Below are 23168 nucleotides of genomic sequence, written 5' to 3' on the forward strand. Positions count from 1 at the left end.
GGCCTGAGGTTCAAGGTTCAACTCCTACGCTGACAGAGGCAGAAGGATAATTCCAGGGAATGATGGGGGTCATATGTTTCTCAAATCACGTTTTCCACGTACACGAACAGATTAGACACATAGATGATGCATGTTGGCGTAAATCGTAGCATATATTACTAGCTGCATCTTTACAGCTAAAGTCTACGGACTCTACTCCAAGTTGGTAAGTCATAATTTCAAAACAAACAGATTATAAAGGATTTATGACAGGAAATAACAAACACACCCGTCTTGATACTAAAGAACTCTTCTCTTGAGGAGCCATGGAAGCTAAGCTTATTCTTCGTCATTTCTATCCCAGAATGGGAGCGATAAGATGAATGTTTCAGTACCTATTTGAACTATCATCAACAAAGATAAAAGAAGAAAGAAATAAATTTTCCACACCACGGGACTTGTTTCACGGGATTCACACATTGATCAAATGAGCTTCCTGTCTGCTCGATTCATTTCCTCCTCTAATCTGCATTCGGCAGTTCTGTGTCACCAAGTGCATGAAACATTTGTTCATCACTCAAAAAAATAATCATACATTTGGTGCATCACTCAGCCAAATAATTATACATTTAGTTCAGCGCTAAGTAAGGTCTGACAGTTGAGCAACTAACGACAGATAGGCAGGGGCGACAGACTGGAGTTGCAAAACGTCATCTGCCGGCTTAAAGATCACCTGACAAAGGCAACCTTTTGGCTTTTTTTGGTAAGTGCTTATTTCTTTGAAACTTTCCTGGTCATGCACAAGATATTTTAGTTTGGATTCATACCAATATGTGATACAATTGGCAAAGGCAAAGATAACTTAAGCACGCACATAAGCAAGATACATGAATATCGGACTGGCATATCACAAACCTTAAGTTAAACATAAGAAGGCTGCACTAAACATCTGAAGTGGATTCTTCGTAGTTTCTAGTTGAAGGTAGTTGCTTATGCGTTTAAAACAACGATGAAAACAAAGAACAATGAGGAATTAGCAAAGGATATCAAGGAACAATGACAGTTGAAGGTACTCATGAACCCTACACAGGATTTGCCTCAGATTTCCAATCTATGATTTCATTTGTCATCCTCTTTTTTTTAATCGATCTGCAAATCGGAAAAAGCAGGAATTTCTGTAGTTGCCACCAAACACCTCTTCTCTCGTCCAAACCTGGAAAATCTTCAAATTTCCAACATCTAAACGTTACTCAATCGATCAATAAATGTCAACACAATCCTATCTCAAACTTAAGAAAATGGATTCAAATTACAAATTTCAACACCCAAACCGCAAATCTTTTCGACAGTCAAAGAGCGACAAATAAAGTTTGTTTTCAATCATAGTGACTTTACCAAACAAGAAAACCGAAGCTGGTTTTTAAACCCTAAATATCAGTATTTCCCCACAAACACTTCATGCCGAAACTTACCAAATCCCTCCACTATGGTATGGCCTTTTGGAGTTGAGTGTTGATTTATTTCTTATTATTACATAAATAAAAATTAAAGTCTGAACTATTAAAAATTGTCAATCTCCCCCTTCTGTGAAAATCAAAGCAATCATTCCTTGTTTTAAGTCAAGTGATTTGCACACTTTAGATAATCTATTATTTTAATGAATTGAATCGTGTCCAATTTATTATTTAACAGTTCTCAACAAGTGACCCGTTATCGATTCAAATCGTTATTAACAGATCACATCATTTTGTGTTGAGTTAATAGGTCATACAAGAAATTGTTATGCTTAATGTCTAGACCTGGCAAACAGGTCGTGTTTGTGTTGTTTACATGTCATACCTATTATTTTAACAAGCTCTTAATGGTGATTCATTAATGACCCGATTTATTAACATATTCCTAACGGGTAATCCAACAACGACCTAACTCGTTGAACATTTTGACATAAAATATGTTATTTTCATGTTATTTCGGATTTGATTAAGGGTCGTGGAACAATTGTCAAGGTTACACGTGAATTAAATGAAAAGAAAATTCTACATAGTAGTTTTGCATCTTATAGTAAAGATGAAATTGACCGGATATTATAGTTTATGAAATAATGGTATAAAAATTTAATTGAAATTGACCGTATATTATAGTTTATGAACTTATATTTTCGAAATAATGGTATAAAAAAAATTCACTGAGTTAACGGCGAGTTACTATGAAATAAATATAAATAATTAATTATCCAAAAGTAAGGCCCACCATCCCCTCCGTGGCTATCTCTCGGTTACCTCCAAAGCCCCAAATCAGATAAAAAAAAGAAGAAAAAAGACATCTCAATCTAACCCAACCGACCAAATGGGCTGCTCCGTAACTCCACCACTAGGTCCACCACCTCTTCTCTCCCGCCACCACCGCCAAAACCCGAACCCCATTACCCACCTGACCCGACGCTCCCTCCTCCTCTCTACCCCTCTCTCCTTAACCCTCAAACCCCCACCCTCCTCCGCCTCTCCCCCTCCTCCCCCGCCGCCCGACACCACCATCACCGACCGCGTCTTCATGGACTTCAGCCTCTGCCCCACCTACTTCCGCCCATTGTCCTCGCCCGACCCGAAACCCAACCTCTGCCCCGACTCCATCCCCCTCGGCCGGCTCGTCCTCGGCCTCTACGGCCACCTCGTCCCCCTCACCGTCGCCAATTTCAAGTCCATGTGCACCTCCTCCGCCTACAAGGGCACTCTCGTCCACAAGCTTTTCCCGGGCCAATTCTTCCTCGCCGGCCACCAGGGCGACAAGCCCGGAGACGTCCGCCGACCCTCCGGCCTTGCACGGAACACCGAGACCGTCGATTCAAAATCCTTCGCTCTCACCCACTCCCGCCCCGGCCTCCTCTCCCTCAACCTCTCCGAGAACGACGACGAGGACGACATCAAGCTGGACCCGGAATACCGAAATGTCGAATTCTTGATCACCACCGGACCCGGACCCTGCCCCGACCTCGATTACAAGAACATCGTCTTCGGCTCGGTGCTCGAAGGTTCGAACGTTTTTTCGGCGTATTTAATTTCCGCACTCCATTTTCTCCTCTGCATTCCTTTAGTTTCGTGCTTTCAGACCACCAAAGTGCTTCTGATTTAGCACTTTCTCGAGAGTCAGTTACTTCAGGAAGTACTTCTGGGATACCACTTCCCAATAAGCACTTGTAGTTTAATAAAAATCAATGTGTCTATGATAAAAGCAATTCTAGCAGAAGCGCTTATAAACAAAAAATGCTTACTGAAGAAGCAATCCGAAACAGACCCTGTATCACATATATTAGTGAAGGACTTCATTAGCAGAAAACGGAATTGCGGATTACATTTCCCATTTCATTTTTGTTCCCTAATTTGTTCCGAATTTTGAAGTTTGATTAATTTTGGCTGCTCTGTTTGTTTAGGTATGGATGTTGTGACGGCCATAGCTGCCATACCAACGTTCAGGCCCTCGGAGAAGATACAGCAATTCAACGATTTTGCAGAGTTTTTGGGGGACGAGAGAGCTGGGAATGCTCGGGCTCTGTGGAATAAGCCTCTCAAAACCATTTATATCAGTGATTGCGGTGAGCTCAAGGTGGCAAAACCTTCCCTTTCTCCTAGTCTTCCTTGATCATTTATGTACATTGCATTTGCATATAATATATATAACTGTTAGTATTGTTCAGTTCACTGATTCAATATTTTTTTATAATTGTATCTAAATCTTGTGTTTGCGAAGATTTTGTAATGAGAACATACTGCTTCTTAAGTTGTTTACCATGCTTCGTGCATTTTGTTGAGAGCATTCTAAGTTTACCTACAACGAATTGGCACTATTGCGAGCCAATTGGGCATTGTTGTGTATCTTCACATTTCACTGTGACAGTGCGTGATTGACTTGAAATACCACTGCATTCCCAGTCAGGCAACAGAACATAAAGAACATTGCTGATAAGAAGCATTGTCATGTCAGCCAATTCGCAGTGCCGTGTTTTATAACATGACTGTTTACATTTTGCTGCACAATCTCAAAGTTTGATGTGCAAATATGAAGTTATCTTTGGCTGGTTATGGATTGCTTCTGTTTTAGACTGGCTGAGTTCATATGATAATAACTTCTTACTGGTTATTGTGTGCGTGAAATCCTACCCAACCGGGTAGTGATTTTTACACTCCCTTTTTCTTTTTGCACTACTCACCTTGTTAACATCATGTAGTTCTCTTTTAATTTATTCAATTCAAAAGCGAGGTTCCAAAAATATTTTCATCAAAAACGTTTTTAGTCATTTTAAAAACAATTCAAGAACAACTCTGTAGTGGATAAGAAAGACGAGTGTGAGAATAAGGTTGGTCTGAACTCTGAACTCTGAAGCCTGAACAGTAGCAGTCGAACTCTAAGAATTGAAGTTGGAATTGGATCTTTTTTTGGGCCTCGACTAGGCCCATTACTGCAAATAGAGTGGGGGGAATCATGTAAGTTGGGATTGGCCGTTCAAAGACAGATCAGTTTGCTACTTGGCAGAACAATTTGGATGAATTGCTGGGACATGATCCAAGACAATGAATCGTACGGTCTGGATTGGGTGGGCCAAGTGATTTAACCAATTAGGGATTAGTTGCATCCATCTCCAAGTCTCTACTGACTTCTTTTGTCTTAATAGGAAGGACACCTTGTAGCATGGGCGGATTCTTTCGTTCTTTTCTTCCCCCCTCAAAGAAAAGTTACATGATACAAGAAAAGATGATATGACCTTTCCCCCTTCACTAGGTTTGGAAACAACCAAAATTTCAAGACCTTGAGCACAAAATTCGTAGCAATTTCTCATACTCAAAATTACTAAACGACCAAAATTTGTTTCATCGAGGGTGGACCTAAACTTGTGCTCGGGAAATTAAGAGAGTGTATTTTACCCTTAAGTGGAATTAGCATCCAACTCTTTCACGTGATAGAATTTTTAGTTGAGCTATTGCATAAGGCAAAACTAGCACTGAAATGAAACCAAAGTACAAAAAGTCAAAAAGTCACACTGAATTATGGAGTTAATCAAACATATCATGTGATCAAGTAGCATTATCAAAGCTTCAGCTTTGATTGCAATAGGAGCCAACCGTTTAATACGCGGCCACTGTCGATAACACAACTCAATTCAACAAATTCCACTATGGTGCATACAGACTACGGTAGAGAATTTGGATCATCACCAAAGTGGGCCCCGTAGTTGTAAGACAAAGTAGAAAACGACGAAGAGGATGCCTTTTCTCTTTCGGCCAATAGGGCGTAGGCAAATGGGGAAGGTGGGGACCACGAACAGGCGCGCGTGAAAGGGTCCTGCTGTGACTTCAGCCGCCAGCGCCAAATCCAATTTCATGACTGTATTCCTAGGTGGACCCCACCACCTCCCTCCGCTGCTGCTTTTTCTACAGCTGTACGAACGGGATTCTCTGGCGATGGCGTGTATTCCCAGGTGGTCCATAAAACCTAGGGCCGACACGTTTGCTCGTACGGGCTTAAGGTTGCTGTGCGTAGGGTAAAGTCATCTTCAATCGAATAATCCAAAAATCAGGGGATCGAAAATAGATCGAAAATCTTCTCCAAACGAGAGCTAAGTCAAATGGCTCGTGGGCCCTACGGGACAAAAAATGACCAAATGGCCAACCAGCTGGCCCAAATCGGCTACAAATTTGAATGCAACGGTTACCTGATGTCAATTAGCCGTTATATTTCTTCTTCTTTTTTTTACAAAATTTTTAAAAAAATTAAAAATTCTTTTTTTTTTCCTATAACTTCATAAGCCATTAAACAACATAAAAATTATGTTTGATCCTATGACCCTCTATTTAAGATGGTAAGAAATATGGTCATGTACTGTTTATTAAAATATTAATTTTTTGGAGGGCTAGAGGACTAAAATGAGCCATCTGGCACTCCTTTGGTTGGAGATACCCTCTAAAAATTTAATATTTTAATGAACAATGCAGGGTCATATTTCTTACCATCTCCAACCGAGAGCCATAGGGCCAAACATAGCCCAATGATAAAAAACCATCTTCAACCAAGAGCCAAAAGGTCATAAGGCCAAACATAATTTATTATTTAAATTTAAAAATTACAACTTAAATTTAAAAACTACAACAACTTAAATTGAAAAACTACAACTTAAATTTAAAAACTATAAGAACTTAAATTTATAGGAAAATGAGAATTTTTTAATATTTTTTTAAAAAAATTTGGCCCAAAAAAAAAAAATCAAATCCAACGGTAACTGACGTCAGCATGTAACTTAATGTTGTTTTAAGTTTCATGTTGTTAAATTTTTTTTATGTTGTTTAATGTTGTTTCATGTGACTTTATGTTATTTAATGGCTTAGGAAGTTATAGGAAAAAATAGATTTTTAAAAAAAAATTTAATTTAATTTAAAAAAAAGTTGTTAAAAAAATAACAAAATAAAAAACTGTAAAAATAAAATAAAAAAATCAAATGTAATGACTGGCTGACGTCAGCTAGTTACCGTTGAATTCAAAATCCAACCTGGCCCAAGGCTGGCTAGCTGGTTGGGTTGGGCCAGTTGGTTGGCCCTTTTTTGTCCTGTGAGGCCCACGAGCCATTTGACCTAGCCCTCGATTGGAGACGGTTTTCGAGCTATTTTTGACCCTCTGGCCATCTAGACCTTTCGGTTGGAGATAGCCTAAAAACCAACTGATGACCCTCTGACGAGGACGTCCAAACAGTGAACGTCATTGATTTTTGGGGAGTTTGGTAAACTGTCTCTCCTGCTGTAATCACAGTGTCAATGTGTCATCACATAACCTAGAAAATCTAACGACTTCCCCCACATCTATCAACAATAGGCACATTTGCAATCTCCCCTCATTTTTTTTTTTGAATTTTGATTTATAAATTTTCTTCTTAAACCTGGTTTCCGATCAATGAGAAAAACTTTGGTAAGACAGACTAATCAGTTTAACGATTAAGCACTCTCGAAACAGAATAAAGTACTATCGCAAATTGGATATCATCCACTCCATATATGTATAACTTAAAACACTCATCTCACCCTTTTTAGAGTGACCTGACCAGTTGGCTGATCATGTCATACTTAACATTTTGTTGCAATACTCTTAACGGTGATAGTAACTCATAGAATAAATGATTTGCAAGACCGAGGGCTGAATTGGTAGTGCACAATATTGCATGTATTTTATGACTAGTGATGAATCTCGCTAATTGTTGCATAATAAAGTGTTCTCCTAATCTTCAATTTATGATTATTTGTTCCATCTTTACTAAATAATTAGTCATCTTACATAGTAGTTATTTCATTATGATATTCCATGAATGTGTTTCATGTGCTCATCACCCTTTTCACAATAACTTAGAATCTTATTAGTGCCTAATCACTCTCCATTTAGTACTTATGGCTACATTCATACCCCTCTTCAAGATAATCCTAAATCCTTATCAAGATCAACCTCATTAGGTTGATATCCACTCACCCACTATGTTAGTAGATCCTGAGTTTAACTCGGTCCGTAATTATTAACATCGTGAAAACGAATATGCTTGTGTCAAATCAAATGCATAGTCTCGAATACAAACATAATTGCGCTTCAAAATCTTTTCGTTTGAATTAACATAAATTACTAAGGTTAACCGAAAGGTGTTTGGTAATTTGTCACAAAGTTTTCTTAATGGCAGGTGAGAACCACTGTGACAAAAAAAATTAAATATTGCCATAAGATTTGTTACGATTGAATATTTCATTGAGTGATACTTTGGTAATTTGTCTTGACCTAAAAAAGCTTACATTGCTCGAGTACGTCTCAAAGAGTTAAGGCACAGGAAAAGTAGTCTTTCCTTCCCACTTTCCTTTCACTTTTCTTGTCCACCAACTTCTTCATTTTTATGTCTTTAAAAAAAAAAAAAAACAAAAAAACATATATTGTTGAAGATATTAAACATCTCGGGTCAGAAAATTTACAAAATTTAATATGATGTGCATTAAGTGATTTATTTTTAATTACACCGAATTTTTTTATGGTAAAATTGTAACACCCGATAAGTGAAAAGATGCAGATTGAAAAATTTGTCTCTCTAAATTTTGACGAATAATTTCAATGTCTATTATGCTTCCACCAAACCATTAGCTGCAACTTCTGTCGAAATCATATAAGAAACTTCTTGCAATGATACAAAATCTGTGTGTGTACACATATGGCTCCAAGAGAATGGTATTTGTTTAAATATTAAGATATTATTTTATTAAGGCAAGGCAAATAGTTTAGTGGAAGAGACAAGAGGCAAACCCCCAAGGGTTGAAGTAGGAAGCAACTTACAATCAACGACAATCATACCCTCACAATTGCCATTTCAAACGAGCCCTAAATGAATGAATATATCATATTTCCATTTCACCAAAATATAAATAATATGACAACATTCTATGTTAAAGTGGTGTGAATTTTTTTAATAAGAGTATGGGAAAAAAAATTAACAGAATGTTTGATAAATATTTCATTTAAAATTTTGTTTTTAGCTTTTTATGCTAGAGATATGAAGAAAATGCATGTGTTTTACTATTATTTTTTTATACAAAATTAAAGACTAAAAACTAAATTATTTGAAATGAACTCTATGTAAGATAACCTGAACAACTAGATAGTCATGCTCTTGTTAAAAAACAACAGGGTAAAGTACAAAAAACTACCTCAACTATTGAGGTCACGACAGTTTCATACCTCATCTTTTAAAATTGACAATGTCATACTGCATCTTACAAATTTGTGACAATGTCATACCTCCGTCAAATTTTCTGTTAGTTTTTCTGTTAAATGCTGACGTGGCAAGTGACGGGGACCACTTTCTATTAAAAAATTAATAAAATATTATTAAAAACTAAAAAAAAATATTTAATATTTTTTAAATATTAAAATAATAAAAAAAAGTAAAATTTAAAAAAAAAGGGTAAAGTACAAAAAACTACCTCAACTATTGGGGTCACAACAGTTTCATACCTCATCTTTTAAAATTGACAATGTCATACTGCATCTTACAAATTTGTGACAATGTCATACCTCCGTCAAATTTTCTGTTAGTTTTTCTGTTAAATGCTGACGTGGCAAGTGACGGGGACCACTTTCTATTAAAAAATTAATAAAATATTATTAAAAACTAAAAAAAAATATTTAATATTTTTTAAATATTAAAATAATAAAAAAAAGTAAAATTTAAAAAAAAAGGGTAAAGTACAAAAAACTACCTCAACTATTGGGGTCACAACAGTTTCATACCTCATCTTTTAAAATTGACAATGTTTTACCGCATCTTACAAATTTGTGACAATGTCATACCTCCGTCAATTTTTCTGTTAGTTTTTCTGTTAAATGCTAACGTGGCTTGATTCGGAACATACTTTCTATTAAAAAATTATTAAAAACTAAAAAACAATTATTTAATATTTTTTAAATATTAAAATAATAATAAAAAGCAGAGAAAAAAAAAAACCATCAGTTTGTCCCTCCCCTCCCCCTCCCCTTCCTCTCTCTTCTCCCCATCTTCATTTTCTTCCCCCCCCCCCCCCACCTGCAAACCCAAAAAAATAAAAAAAATTAAAAAATTTTGAAAACCCAATAACCCCCTGCAGAAGAACAAGAAGGAGAAGGAGGAGGCAGAGGAGGAAGAAGAAGAAGAAGAGGAAAAAAAGGAGGAAGGAAAAACAAAAAAAAATATTCCCCCTGTCAGCGCGAAAGAAGAAGAAGGGAGAAGGAGAAGGACGAAGAAGAAGAAGAGGAAGAAAAAATAAAAAAAAAATTGAAAACCCATCAACACCCCCCCCTGCGGAAGAAGAAGAAGGAGAAAGAGAAGGAGAAGGAGGAAGAGGAAGAAGAAGAGGAAAAAAAGGAGGAAGGAAATTTTTTTTTTTTTTTTTTTTTTTTTAAAAAAAAACCATCAACTCCCTTGCGGAAGAAGGAGGAAATAGAAGAAGAGGAAAAAAAGAAGGGAAAAAAAAAAATTTGAAAACCCATCAAACCCCAAATCCACCACTTTCATCCATTCTCCACATCCTCTTCCGCACCCATCCTCCACCTTCTCTGCGCACCCATCTTCCCGCTGACGGGATCTAGGTTTTTTTTTTTTTTTTTTGGGTTGCAAGAAGGAGAAGAGTGTGGGTGTGGGTGTGGGGAAATTGAGTGTGGGTGTGGGGGGAAGACAAATTGGATTTATTTATTTATTTTTTTTTTTTTTTGTTGGGATTTGCAGGTGGGGAAAGAAGATGAAGATGGGGAGAGGAGGGACGAAATGAGGGTTTTTTTTTTCTTTTCTACTTTTTATTATTATTTTAATATTTAAAAAATATTAAATAATTGTTTTTTAGTTTTTAATAGAAAGTAGGTCACGAATCAAGCCACGTCAGCACTTAACAGAAAAACTAACAGAAAAATTGACGGAGGTATGACATTGTCACAAATTCGTAAGATGCGGTATGACATTGTCAATTTTAAAAGATGAGGTATGAAACTGTTGTGATCTCAATAGTTGAGGTAGTTTTTGTACTTTACCCAAAACAATACCTTATTATACTTGGATATAATTTGGCCCGATTCGAATACAACTTCCAACGAGCAAACACGCCTAATGTGAAGGTGGTCCGATTAATTAATCGATACATATAAATAAATTAATAACATCAAATAATTTGAAATGCGATCATATTAAAAATTCTCTCGCCTATTGAAAATTCTTAAGTACGTGTGACGTGGTAAAAGATATAATACATCCGGTTTACATATTAGAATGTGCCCTATGCCCCTATGAGCCTACGTCCACACATGAATAGGTACAGCTACTTACTGCAAATCTGCAAGTCTAGAACACTTATTACAATCAGCAATAATCAATTTTGTCTTATTATCCACGTGTCATGAAATCTGGCCGTCCAATCGTCTCCTTGGTCCTCACTCAAACAAAGTCGTCGTCTCCCAAAAAAGAGCTTTTCTTTCCAAACATTTATTTCCTTCTCCGTCGCTCTCTGCAGACAGCAGCACTCCCCCTTCTTCTTCTTTAATTGCTTAATCGAACACATTCAAGTTTCAAACTTTCACCAAACCCCACTTTCTCTCTTGACTCAAAAGCCGCTTCTGGCTTTTTTCCAAACCGCGCTTTTCCTATGTATGCACTGAAAAGCCAAAAGCTTTAAGATTTTCTCTCTCTTTTCTCACAATTCAACTTGCAAAAATGGCGTTTCATCACCACCACCAGCAGACCCCTCACGAAATGGCGTTCCACTCCTTCGCGGCGGATCAGCCGACGCTGTCCGGAGCTCCGACGTGGCTCAACAACGCCGCTTTCCGTCAGCAGAACACCAGCTTCGGTGGCCTCCACGACGCGGGGCGAAACGACGACGTGGTTATATCGCCGTCCGGGAAGAGCAGCAACTGCAGCGATCGGAACCGGAGGGAGATAAGTGGCTACGACGGCGGAGAAGAGGAGGAGGGGGAAGACGAGCTGGAGTGCGAGAGCGCGAGGTTCAAGGCCGACATCGTGGAACATCCTCTGTACGAGCAGCTTGTGTCGGCGCACGTGTCGTGCTTGAGGATCGCGACGCCGGTCGATCAGCTGCCGAGGATCGACGAGCAGCTCGTGCAGTCGCAGCGCGTGGTCGACAAGTACTCGGGAGCCAATGGGGATGTTGGAGTCATGGATGAGAAAGACCTTGATTTGTTCATGGTTAGCACTAATTAAATCTTAATTATTTTCTAATTTCAAGTGATTGAAAGTCTAAACAATTTTAACTTCTGGATATTTTTAGAGTGAGAGGTGGCAGTGAGGAATCCTGTTGTTTAATTCTCTAACTATTCCACTTTACAAGTGCTTTGGAGAATCTTAACCCTTTAATTACTAGTTTTGATTAGTGGCATGCTTGGAATTAGAATTTGTTCATAAATCTGTTAAACTTTCGGCTTTTGTCATCTGATCTTCCGCTCGTTGTGATTTTGTAGACGAATTATGTTCTATTGCTTTGTTCCTTCAAAGAACAACTGCAGCAACATGTCCGAGTTCACGCAATGGAAGCAGTGATGGCGTGTTGGGAGCTCGATCAGTCTCTGCAGAGCTTAACAGGTAATTTTTGTTTCCTTAGTTTCGATTGCCCCATAAATCTTGATCCCTGCCTCCCCATTTCGCTTACTTTGTACGAAAAGTAGGAAACAGAGAAAAAGGACAAGAACATCAGTGTTACTTCCCATGTGCTGAACTGTTCTTGGTGTGACCTCAATGTGCGCTTCTTTTGTATAAAGCTGCCTAATAGTTGTTTGGAACTTTTATTGCCCCTCCCCCAAAAAAACTATGTTTAACTTCAGGTGTTTGTTATCTGCAAAAAGAAGGATTTTGCAAAAGCGAAACCATTGTTATCGTTCCTTATGTTTTGAGTTTAAGGTTCATGTTCATAGTCTGGCACTGTTAAAGACTTCATCGGTTTGGAGAGGAAAGAAGTGGGCGGCAATTGCACTGACTCGAACTTTTTGTTTTCGTTGAGTCTTTTAGCTTTGATTAGTGTCATCACTTTGTATTGGCGGCCTCTATAAATTCAGATATAGGATAAAACATCTTATCTGTAGTGTCTTCATCAGTTGTTATTGCTCTTTTTTGGTTGCTGATCGGATCCATACTTATTTATGGATAGTTTTCAGTTCAACATTTTAAGCTGCTTTCACAGGTGTATCCACGGGTGAAGGAACGGGTGCTACCATGTCCGATGATGATGACCAGGTGGATAGTGACATCAACTCCTATGATGGAAGTCTGGATGGCCCTGACACCATGGGATTTGGCCCTCTTGTTCCGACTGAAAGTGAGAGGTCCTTGATGGAGCGCGTAAGGCAGGAACTGAAGCATGAGCTGAAACAGGTATGAACTACAGACTTACAGAGTATATATACATTTTCGATGTGGACTACAAGTGTAGCTGATAACCTCTGCTTATCAGGGTTACAAGGAAAAGATCGTCGACATTAGAGAGGAAATTCTGCGCAAGAGAAGAGCGGGGAAACTGCCAGGTGACACAACTTCTGTCTTAAAATCTTGGTGGCAATCACATTCCAAGTGGCCTTACCCAACAGTGAGTTTGAACTTTGTTATAATTCCCTCACAGCTTTCAGTTTTGCAGATTTTTTGTAATAGCTACTAAGACGCTCTTTCACTTTCGATAGGAAGAAGACAAAGCCAGATTAGTGCAGGAAACAGGCTTGCAATTGAAACAGATTAATAACTGGTTTATTAATCAAAGAAAAAGGAATTGGCACAGCAACATTTCATCAACTTCCGTTCCTAAGAGCAAACGCAAGAGGTAGTATTATGTATGGTCGTTTTGTTCGCATTGATCGGCTTTTATAAACTGAAAAATAAACTTGTCTCAATCTGTAATTTGGAAAAAAAGTAATGCAGGTGACATGAACAACCAACGATTGAAGTAAATGTAACTCTTAGTCGAAAATTCAGCAACAGAGAGCAAGGAACTTAATATTTCTCGTACAGTAAAAGCTTCAAGCCTTCAAATGATATACTTCCATCTTCGGATCGATCATTTCAAATCTGAGGCACCCCGACACTATCCATGTCTTCTAATACCATATCATCAAACTCTAAGCATGTAACACGAACCAGGTGGTCTAAATGTACCAATTTTCGGTGGATCTAGATAGGTTTTTTGTATATGAATTGCATATCTACATTAAACGCTTGCTTTCAATATATATATTTCTATGAATATATATGGCTATTAAGAAAGTTGTCTATAGCAGTGATATGTACTTTGATGTGAATCTGAAATTTTAAGGCTAAAAATACACTGAGAACAGCATACAAATTGTTCTGTTTCGAACAGCGCAATAAAACCTCGTCGAAATAGGAAACAGGACAGCGCAGACGAGGCCGAATCTAACCTCTGGATTTGACGAAAGCTGATTCATCGGTTCCATGAACGGGTCCGCCCATGGAACCGTGTTCGTTGGAAAAAGGAGCGGCAAACCTCGCTGTGAAGCCAAGAACAGCATCGGCTCCTTCTCTACCAACACCTTCGTCGAAATTGAGAGCATAACTATGAATATCGTACGGAAACGCTGCATTCTTCTCTTTTCGACGCAACCTATTCTTTTGCCTCTCCCAGTATCCACCAATCTTTCTGATGAAGTTCTTCCACTTGGGACCGCCGACTGCCTCCGTGTACTCCTTAGCCTCGTTCAGCTTCTTCCTCCACCATGTCGTCTCCTTGTTTCTTCCTCTGCCTTCTTGCTGCACCAAGTGTTCGTAAACATTGTCGTCGCGTTTCCTATATGCGCTTCCGAAGAACCTAAAGCAACCACGAAATCCGCAACAAGAAGAAGAAACATCCATATCTGTTTCGTGTTCGTCGCGAGGTGAACCGTGGTTTGACATGATCACGGTTGGTCTAGAGAGAATCTGTGGCGAGACTTGGAGTGGAAGGGTGTTAAATTATAGGGGAAGGGAAAGGGATATAACGGGAGAGAAGAAAAAGGACACAAGAAATATACTCACATATACGCGTGTGTGAGTGTATATATGCAAAGAGTAGCCCAATATTTAGGATTTATGGATTTTCCAGGAAAGATACGGCGGTGTGGATTTGTGGAAAAAATCCTAATCATATTACGCGGAACCCGAAATAAAACAAAACAAGGAATTCCTAATGCAAATCTTAAACCTTATGACTGACTCTGTATCCCTTTCGTGTTTTGTTTTTGGGCGGCTCAGGTTGATTCGCGCTAACGCGGTGCCGTAAACATCCCCCACAACCCACACGCCCTAAGAAACGCGGACGTGCCTAAACATGTGGAATGCCACCGTGGTATTTTGGATCAATGATGCGATATTATGACGTTTTAATTTGTTCGCATGATATCGTTCTATTGATTTTATATGTTATGGCATAAGAGAATGTAGGGAATATCCCAATAAAAAGCAAAGAATATTTACAAAGAAACTTAAATCAATCACACTATATGTCATGTGAAAAAATTAATCCACATAATACGATGATATGTAATTGGAGGAGTTCTTTAGTCGGGACCATGTGGCTGGCCGGCCAAAGACTCATAAGTTGGGACCAAGAGTGGGATAGTAGGATCAGAATACAAGGGAGTGGGCCTAACTGCCTAAGTGATATGTTAAACTTAAAATATCGTCACAGTGACATTTCCGTTGTGGGTAAATTTCTCTTTCAATTTAGTAACCGAAACGAGTCTATTAAGCTTTGGCAAGGAAATTTTTATGGCAAAATAAGATTTTAGAATTTGTTCTTGAGTAAATGCTCTTTGTTCAGACATTTAGTTAATTAACGATCATGTCCAATTCCGAGGTAAATCTTCAATGGACAATTGTACTTTGTGGATCACATTTTCTTGTCACTGCAAATTGCCAAATAACTTCACAACACTCAAGTTCCTTGGATAAATTACATTTTCCTCAAGAATTTAACAAGGTTTAATCCTTGTTTCGATTACGAGTCGGGCCAATCAAACAGCTTGTTTCGCCTAACCCGAATCGACTAGGGGAAAGTAGAAGATGTCAAAACGTGATAGAAAACAACACAAAAAATGCATACAATCCAATGAGCAATGCTTGTATTGACATGTCTAAAAGTGACAGAAAACACCCAAGTTGATTCAAAGGCAAAACCTATATGAGGTATAACTTTTATAAGACCTAAAACTTTCTATAAACAATAAAACAACTTCCCTATCACATTAAAACAAGGCAAACATTAAGTTATCTTCCAAGGGACCGAAACACAAGGGTAACGGTGTGGGAGAGGCACCGATGATGAAACAACTTGCTAAGATCATTTTCGAACCTTAGGCTATGTTGGCGGGGGTTGCTGCGGTTGGGTCTGTCCTTTAGGAGGAATTTTTGCTGCCATACCACGTAACTCATTTGCAATTTCGGTGAAACTCAATCTCTCAGATGGCTCGGCTGACCAGCATGTCTCCATCAGTGATTTCCATTCAGGATCGCAAGAGTCCGGTACTGGTGGCCGCAATGTGTTGCTCACAATACCACCTGCATTAACATATGAGCAATAGGATAGCAGCATCTCAAATCTGAGTAAAACCTTGATAAGCCAATCATGTTTAAGAAGTGACAAGTTGTATTAAGCTGTAGAAGATACCTATGATAGCACCATAGTGCAAATCCGCATATGGTTCGTCTCCAGTCAGCAGCTCCCACAGCACAATACCGAAAGAAAATACATCGACCTAACGTATGCAACAAAAGAGGGAGTAAATAGCTAAGCAATAAAAACAGGGCTAAGAGTGAGTGGCAATCATTTAGTGATGATTTAAAATAAATTAAATAAGAAACACAAACCTTCTCAGAAACAAGGCTACTGCTACCATTCAACAGCTCTGGTGCCATCCATGGAAGTGTTCCCCGCACACCACCGGAGATCAGAGTATGACATTTCACCTTAGATAGGCCCAAATCACCGACCTGGCATCAGAAAGAAACCAGTGAGCACAATATTCTAAACAAGTAAACGAATTACAGCTTTTACATCAGAAGCATCTTATAATGCATGTCAATGAAAAATGTGTGTTTTTGAAAACAATGCCGCATTTTAAACAAGTTTGTGGCTTATTATAAGAAACGAAGGATCACAGCAACCACAACATGGACCAGAATATGATGCATGGGGCACAATTAAGGAACTACCTTGCATATTGGGCGGTGTGGATCTCGAAGATTGACAAGTAAGTTGTCACTTTTCAAATCAAAGTGTACTATCTTCTTTTCATGCAGGTACTCCATTCCGAATGCCACATCCATTGCAATCATGAGGCGCTTGCGCTTGTCCAGACTCCTGATAAATTTAAATTTATGTCAGATTTTCATCCCAATTGAAAATTACAAACGAAGAACAAAAAGCCAAACAAATACATTACTTCTCATTTTTCTGCAAAGCATTTCTCAGAGAACCATTAACCATGTATTCTGTCACTGTTGCCACAGAACCTCCCAGTCCGTCAAGCACAATGCCATAGAAAGCTACCACATTGGGGTGGTGCAAGTCAGCAAGCTTGATGGCCTCATTCCAGAAATCCTCTCTCTGTTTGAAATTGAATACATAAACCACCAAATACAGATTAAGTAAATGAGGTATAAATAAATAAATAAATAAAAGCTAAAAGTTTTAAAACTAGTGCAATGAAAAGACAAACCGTGCGCTCCTGTTCTGAAGGCTTCCCAGCAAAACACCTATCATTGATTCTTTTGATTGCAACATCGGTGCCCCTCCATTTTCCATGATAAACAGTACCGAAAGTTCCAGAACCTAATTCTCTCAGCTCTTCAAGGTCACTGTTCTTTATAATCTGCCAAAAGAAAATTACTCAGTCAATGTTACAGGTAAATATCACAATACCTATTAATGGAAACCAATTTTTCACCTGCAACCTGCCTAGGCCATCTGCTACTGGAAAACCAAGATTTGGCTTATCTGCAAAGTTGAATTTGACATCCTAAAATAGAAAAAGTAAGATGATGAACAATAGGAGAGCCTAGAATATTTTTCGAGAGAGGGCAGAACACACAAATAATGAAATATTCTCACACATCCAACACATGAATTCTTAAATACCTCACTTTCCGATCTGTTTTGCATCCCTGCAGCATTGTTTTGAACCTCTTCATCTCGATTGGATTCATAAGCAGACTCATTTTTATCATGCAAGTAAGAATCTGATGGCGTAGATGACAGAAAAACACAGGCAGCTACTCCCTCAGCAACAGCTTGAAGTTCTTGCTTTATTTGTTCTTCTGCTGATCCTACGACAAAGAAGCGAAAAAATAAGAAAAATTCATATGAAATAAGCAATTAACTTATCCAGAAAGTAAAAGCAAATCATCACTAACCAACCTTTGGAAGACGGGGCATGCTTTGAACCAAGATCCCTGTTCAAATTACCCATTGGCAGTTGACCTCCACCATCCATTTGCATTTCTGTAAATTGTTCTTTTCTCAATTGTATTTTGGTCGGCCTAGGAGGCAATTGAGTATCGTGTCGCAAACTCCAAGGATCCTGATTGCTGAACAATGAGTTTGAGGAGTCCTGGGCACCGACACCATTTGAGGTAATAACTTCCCTCTCGTTAGGTACCATCTTCGGCAGCAATCTCATGTTCTCATCCTCCCATTCAGGAGGAGGTTGAATTCCATTAGTGAGATGGGTAGAAACAACAGGGTTTCCATAGTTAGATTCATACGAATCACGAAGATGCATTCCAACTCTTGATTGCAGATAAGATTCAGGATTTCCCCACACAGATTGCTGTCCTAAATCATAGAATTCTACTGGCTGTGAACTATACCCATGTGAGACTTCGGCAGGGGAAGAAGCTGATACTTCGGTTGGCTTAAAATGATTCCTGCCAAATTTGTCAACGATGTTATCTAGAGCCACATCTCTACCCCCAACTTGTGGTGTTTTATGATCAAAGCTGTCTTCCCTTCCACATGTATCCTCAGGTGATTTACCATGCTCCTTATTAACATAAATCTCAGTGGGATTTATCGTGAGGGCCTCCATCCTCCCGTCAATTTGTCTCAAATGATCATATGCAGTTGGAGATTCGCGAACCACAGGTGCGCCTCCAACAAGAGGTACATCTTGATTAAAAGGATCATTACCTAAATTTTCCTGTTTAACCTGGTACTGAAATGGTGTTGGATGTTGTTGAACAACATCGTCTTGACAACGCTGAGGAATATTGACCATGAATGCACTATTCGGTGATTGCACGTCACCTCCTCTCTGGATAACGCCCTCTGGAGTTGAAATCTGGGAGAGGCCAGTCTCATTTGAATAAGATGTTATGAGAAGAGGATCTACTGGAACTTGAACCCTGGGTCGAGCCTCAACTCCTTGGCCAAAATTACCTTCTCCTAGTGGTCCACTTACGATAACCTTGTTCATCGGCTGAGCTAGCAAATTCTCCTCTAGCCAAGGACTATAATACGTTGGACTTGAATCAGATACTGGGCTTCCGCCAATGTCTCTCTGAACCTGTACCACATTATCAGAATGTGCATGAGGTAATGTGTTCTGACACATATAACAGTCTTCGAACCCTGTGGATTTCTCAGGATACATTACCTGTTGGTGAGATACCAATCCATCATGGTAAATCACATGCTCCGGTGGTTGAACCTGATGCCATCCGTAAGCACCTCCTGCTGTTGTTGACGGTACTTGAACCTGATAGGAATTATAGCTTTGTTCAGCCGCAAGCTGGACGACCCCGGGAACAAAGGTACTCTTGTCCGCATAATTATCCAACCGAGCCTGTTGAGGATGGATCAATGGCTGAAGCACACTTGGTCTTATATTAACATGAGAATACGAGGGAGTCCTTGTCATGTGCACTGCAGGAATGAAGTGATGCGGGGTGATGCCAGCAACACTATCACCGTATTGCTGTTGGGTGAATACAGGATGAGCAGTCCCCATTGGATGAGGACTTGGGAAACCCATCTGAGGAGGAAGCTGGATATGATCTGTCCGTGTCATAACTTCTCGGCGAGGACCAACATAAGTTTGCAGATAAGGAGCAGCGGAAGAAAAGCCAATTCCAGGTTGCTGCAATCCCAGTTGCTGCTGTGATACTGTAACGGGCACAGATCTTTCTAACTCACCCTCTGGCTGAGAAGATGGTGTTTGGGGAGGCCCAGACTTAACTACAGGAATGACCAATGGAATTGTAGAAACTTCAGAATAAATTGCAGGCTTAGGATCCACAAATACCAGCCTTGTACTAGTGTCATGAGAAGTAGCTGAATTCCCTTTTGGTGATAACTTGCCCGCTGATGGATGTCCAGTATTGTCCCCTTGACCAGGAACTGAGTTATCAATGACATCAGTTCCACTAAAATCAGAATTTTGTGTTGAAGCTGCACTTGCATTGCTCTCCTTCCTCGCAATACCAACACTCACCCCATCCGTAATCCCATTGACAGCATCAACATATCTCTGCTCACTATTATGTAAATCCCCCAATTGTACAACACCAGATGGATCAACTTCCGAAGCAGAAAACAAAAATACCCTCAACTTTGCTGACCCATCTGGAGATCCCTCGACCAACTTCCCATACTCATCCTTCATATTGTCAAGATCATCAGCACATGCAACTGACACCAGTGCATCAAGATCCTCATCGGGGAGCTGGTATTTAATAACCACAGGTTGCCCATATGTATCCACCATCTTCTGCACTAGATCATTGAAGCTCACATCTCTCCGAACACTAATAATCCTTGTATGCCCTCCAACATACCTCAACATTCCATCACTTGGTCTGGGCAAAATCTTTCCGCCAAAGCTGCACAGAAGCTTTATTTTCTTCCCAGACACAGAATCATCTCCACCGTCATCACTTGCTTGATCAGTCCCACTGCCACGACTGCCCAAATTGGCACTATAACCATACCCCGATGTCAAATCATTTCCAGTCTGATCAGCAACATTGCCACTGACCTTATTCCCTAAATTGGGATTATAACCGAACCTAGCTGTCATATCATTAACTCCATGATCTAAACCACCGCCAGCACTCCTATTACACATGTTCGAACTACAGCCAGAAGGCCCAGAAGCAGTTGTTGTAGTAGCAGAGCATACAAGATCAACAGCACTGCCACCAACCCGACTGCCCAAATTAGGACTGTAACCAATTCCAACACCAACGGAAGGGTTCACACCTGGATGCCCCACCGGCACAGCAATGCGGGGGCTAGGGCACCAGGTGGGCACCCCCGACACGGCATTTCCATACCCTAGGCCAACATGCCCAGCCTCTGAGGCCACCGGTGCTTGGTAAAAAACAGGTAGTGAATTATGGCTATTATCTTCACGGACCAAGTGGCTAGGGAAAAATCTATCAGGGTTTCGACCAGCTGTAGTAGCCTGAGCAATGCGGGGCTCTTCGGCCACAGTTCGAGCTACATTCAATGGTCTCAATTCTTTGGGGAACGAATTTTGATCAAACGCCATGTCTACAAATAATTAAAAAAAATAAAAAATAAATAAAATTTCAATCAAGGCTTGAAAATCAATCGTAAATAATCAAATTTAAATCAAGGGTCTGCAAAATCAATCCTAAATAAGAAACCCATGATCAAAATTCGATAAAGCTAAAATCTTTTCGTCTGGATTGCGACAAAGCTAAGGTCTTTTCAATTTATATTTCCAATTTCTTAATTCTAATTCAAGTATTGAAGTTTCCTAATCATCTGCTATAAACCCTAGCCAGATTGCACCAAACTATAACAAAATTTTAACAGCTTTATATCCAAAACAGGCACAATAAACAAAAATGATTGAAAAAAAAATACAGAGAGAGATTAAGTACCAGATTAAAAGTGGGCGTTTCGAGAAGAGAGAGTGTGTATGGTGTTAGATAAGATGGAGAAGAAGAAACAAAGAGAGTCCGAGTCGGTGGAGTGCAGTTTCCAAACTCCAAAGGAATCAAAGCCCAGAGTGACAAGCGTCCCCAGAACAGATCCTCGGCACTTTCTCGCTTTTTATTGTCCCATCCATCGTGAATATTTTCCGGATGGGATTTTTATTTTCTCGGGAAAATATGATGTTTGTGTAGGAAATGGCAGCGGGCTTCAGGGAGAAGATTTGGTTTTGGTTTGGAGTCTTGGAGAACAGAGAAGGTGATGGGGGGGAAGACACGTGGATTGTTTCATGCAAGATTGTGATTTATCAGTCAAAAAAGCGTAGTATTATGTCCTGTGGGTACTTGGGAGATTTGCCTAAGATCTACAATATATATACACAGAGACACTACAGATTATCTCAATTTTTTTGAATTGGATGGAAGGGTGGGAGAAGACAAATACAAAAGTAAGTTCTTGGAAAGTTCCTTCAAATATAATATTAAATTATGGACAAATTATACTATGCAACATATTATTTAATTACATTCTTTATGATAGAGTTTTTTGTAGTGATTTCATATCTAATTGCGGTTATTTCTTTTTTTCAACTGCAATCATGGCATGATTTCCAATCACAACTTAAAGCCTTAACTTCTTATTTTGGTTCGTGATCAATCACTAATTACTTTGATCGCATGATAATAGTCAATATAACGAATGATTATGTTACTAATTAGGGTTGTTTGGTTTTAAAATACAGAAAAGCATGCTATCGTTAGTAATGAATGTTAAACACATTCCATTAGAAGTTAAAGAAGATAATACATTACCTATGAGTTTATGTTGAAGCGCAACATCTGAAATTCGCCAAATTTCCATTATAGCTTGTAAGATAAATAGAACTCGAAAATAAGAGACACTTGTGTGGTACCAATTAAAATCCTTCCATGATCAAGTCAGTAATTTAGAACTATAATAAAGTTATTTTGAGCTCTCATGCATGTATTTTTTGTAATGTAGATATGTAAGCCGTTGTATTTATATTCTTCATATCGAATCTTTTTGGATTGGGTAATGCCATGAATCCTTAGAGTTAAGGGGACACAAAATTTTTGGGTAACTTCACTTTGTTGTTAGATTTTTTTTTATCATATATATTTTGACCGATCTCCTTGTGGGAGTAGTAGAGGTTAAAAACATGTAATTTACATGTCTTTTTACTACACAATAATGTATACTATATTTGTGACATCCCACATCGCCCAGGGGAGTGATCCTTAAATATATATTTTCATCCCTACCTAGCACGAGGCCTTTTGGGAGCTCACTGGCTTCGGGTTTCGTAGGAACTCCGAAGTTAAGCGAGAAGGGGGCTAAAGCAATCCCATGATGGGTGACCCATTTGGAAATTGCTCGTGAGTTCCCAAAAACAAAACCGTGAGGGAATGGTAAGCCCAAAGCGGACAATATCGTGCTACGGTGGTGGAGTCGGGCCCGGGAAGTGGTCCGCCCCGGGCCGGGATGTGACAATTTGGTATCAGAGCCTAACCCTGGCCGTGGTGTGCCGACGAGGACGTTGGGCCCCTAAGGGGGGTGGATTGTGACATCCCACATCGCCCAGGGGAGTGATCCTTAAATATATATTTCCATCCCTACCTAGCACGAGGCCTTTTGGGAGCTCACTGGCTTCGGGTTCTGTAGGAACTCCGAAGTTAAGCGAGAAGGGGG

The 23168-nt window shown here is 39.4% G+C and overlaps 4 protein-coding genes across 6 annotated transcripts; 2 read left to right on the plus strand and 2 right to left on the minus strand.

The window, feature by feature from the left end:
• Window positions 1–2296: 2296 nt before the first annotated feature.
• LOC137714696 (peptidyl-prolyl cis-trans isomerase CYP28, chloroplastic-like) lies at window positions 2297–3761 on the plus strand. The gene is made up of 2 exons (XM_068453842.1): window positions 2297–3007; window positions 3407–3761. The coding sequence occupies exons 1-2, from the start codon at window positions 2326–2328 to the stop codon at window positions 3613–3615; spliced, it is 891 nt and encodes a 296-aa protein (XP_068309943.1). The 5' UTR covers window positions 2297–2325; the 3' UTR covers window positions 3616–3761.
• Window positions 3762–10994: 7233 nt separating this feature from the next.
• On the plus strand, window positions 10995–14509 carry LOC137740646 (homeobox protein knotted-1-like LET12). Of its 2 annotated transcripts, none has more exons than XM_068480488.1 (6): window positions 10995–11710; window positions 11983–12103; window positions 12699–12889; window positions 12969–13100; window positions 13192–13328; window positions 13427–14509. In XM_068480488.1, exons 1-6 carry the CDS (start codon window positions 11219–11221, stop codon window positions 13428–13430), a joined length of 1077 nt encoding a protein of 358 aa, XP_068336589.1. In that variant the 5' UTR covers window positions 10995–11218; the 3' UTR covers window positions 13431–14509. The 2 variants fall into 2 exon arrangements, with proteins under 2 accessions (XP_068336589.1, XP_068336586.1); XM_068480485.1 differs by having other exon boundaries at window positions 10996–11710; window positions 13419–14509.
• On the minus strand, window positions 13919–14416 carry LOC137740230 (uncharacterized). Its single transcript, XM_068480106.1, has one exon. It carries the CDS (start codon window positions 14414–14416, stop codon window positions 13919–13921), a length of 498 nt encoding a protein of 165 aa, XP_068336207.1.
• Window positions 14510–15599: 1090 nt separating the features above from the next.
• On the minus strand, window positions 15600–21740 carry LOC137740376 (RAF-like serine/threonine-protein kinase PRAF). Of its 2 annotated transcripts, XM_068480262.1 has the most exons (11): window positions 21407–21740; window positions 19153–21050; window positions 17916–19062; window positions 17637–17824; window positions 17446–17517; window positions 17218–17370; window positions 16942–17105; window positions 16712–16859; window positions 16367–16489; window positions 16167–16254; window positions 15600–16057 (listed from the first exon to the last, which is right to left on the minus strand). In XM_068480262.1, the coding sequence occupies exons 2-11, from the start codon at window positions 21046–21048 to the stop codon at window positions 15858–15860; spliced, it is 4179 nt and encodes a 1392-aa protein (XP_068336363.1). In that variant the 5' UTR covers window positions 21049–21050; window positions 21407–21740; the 3' UTR covers window positions 15600–15857. The 2 variants fall into 2 exon arrangements, with proteins under 2 accessions (XP_068336363.1, XP_068336356.1); XM_068480255.1 differs by having other exon boundaries at window positions 17916–21050.
• Window positions 21741–23168: the final 1428 nt, after the last annotated feature.

The sequence above is a fragment of the Pyrus communis genome, chromosome 1 (genome assembly GCF_963583255.1).
Source record: "Pyrus communis chromosome 1, drPyrComm1.1, whole genome shotgun sequence".
Taxonomy (NCBI): domain Eukaryota; kingdom Viridiplantae; phylum Streptophyta; class Magnoliopsida; order Rosales; family Rosaceae; genus Pyrus; species Pyrus communis.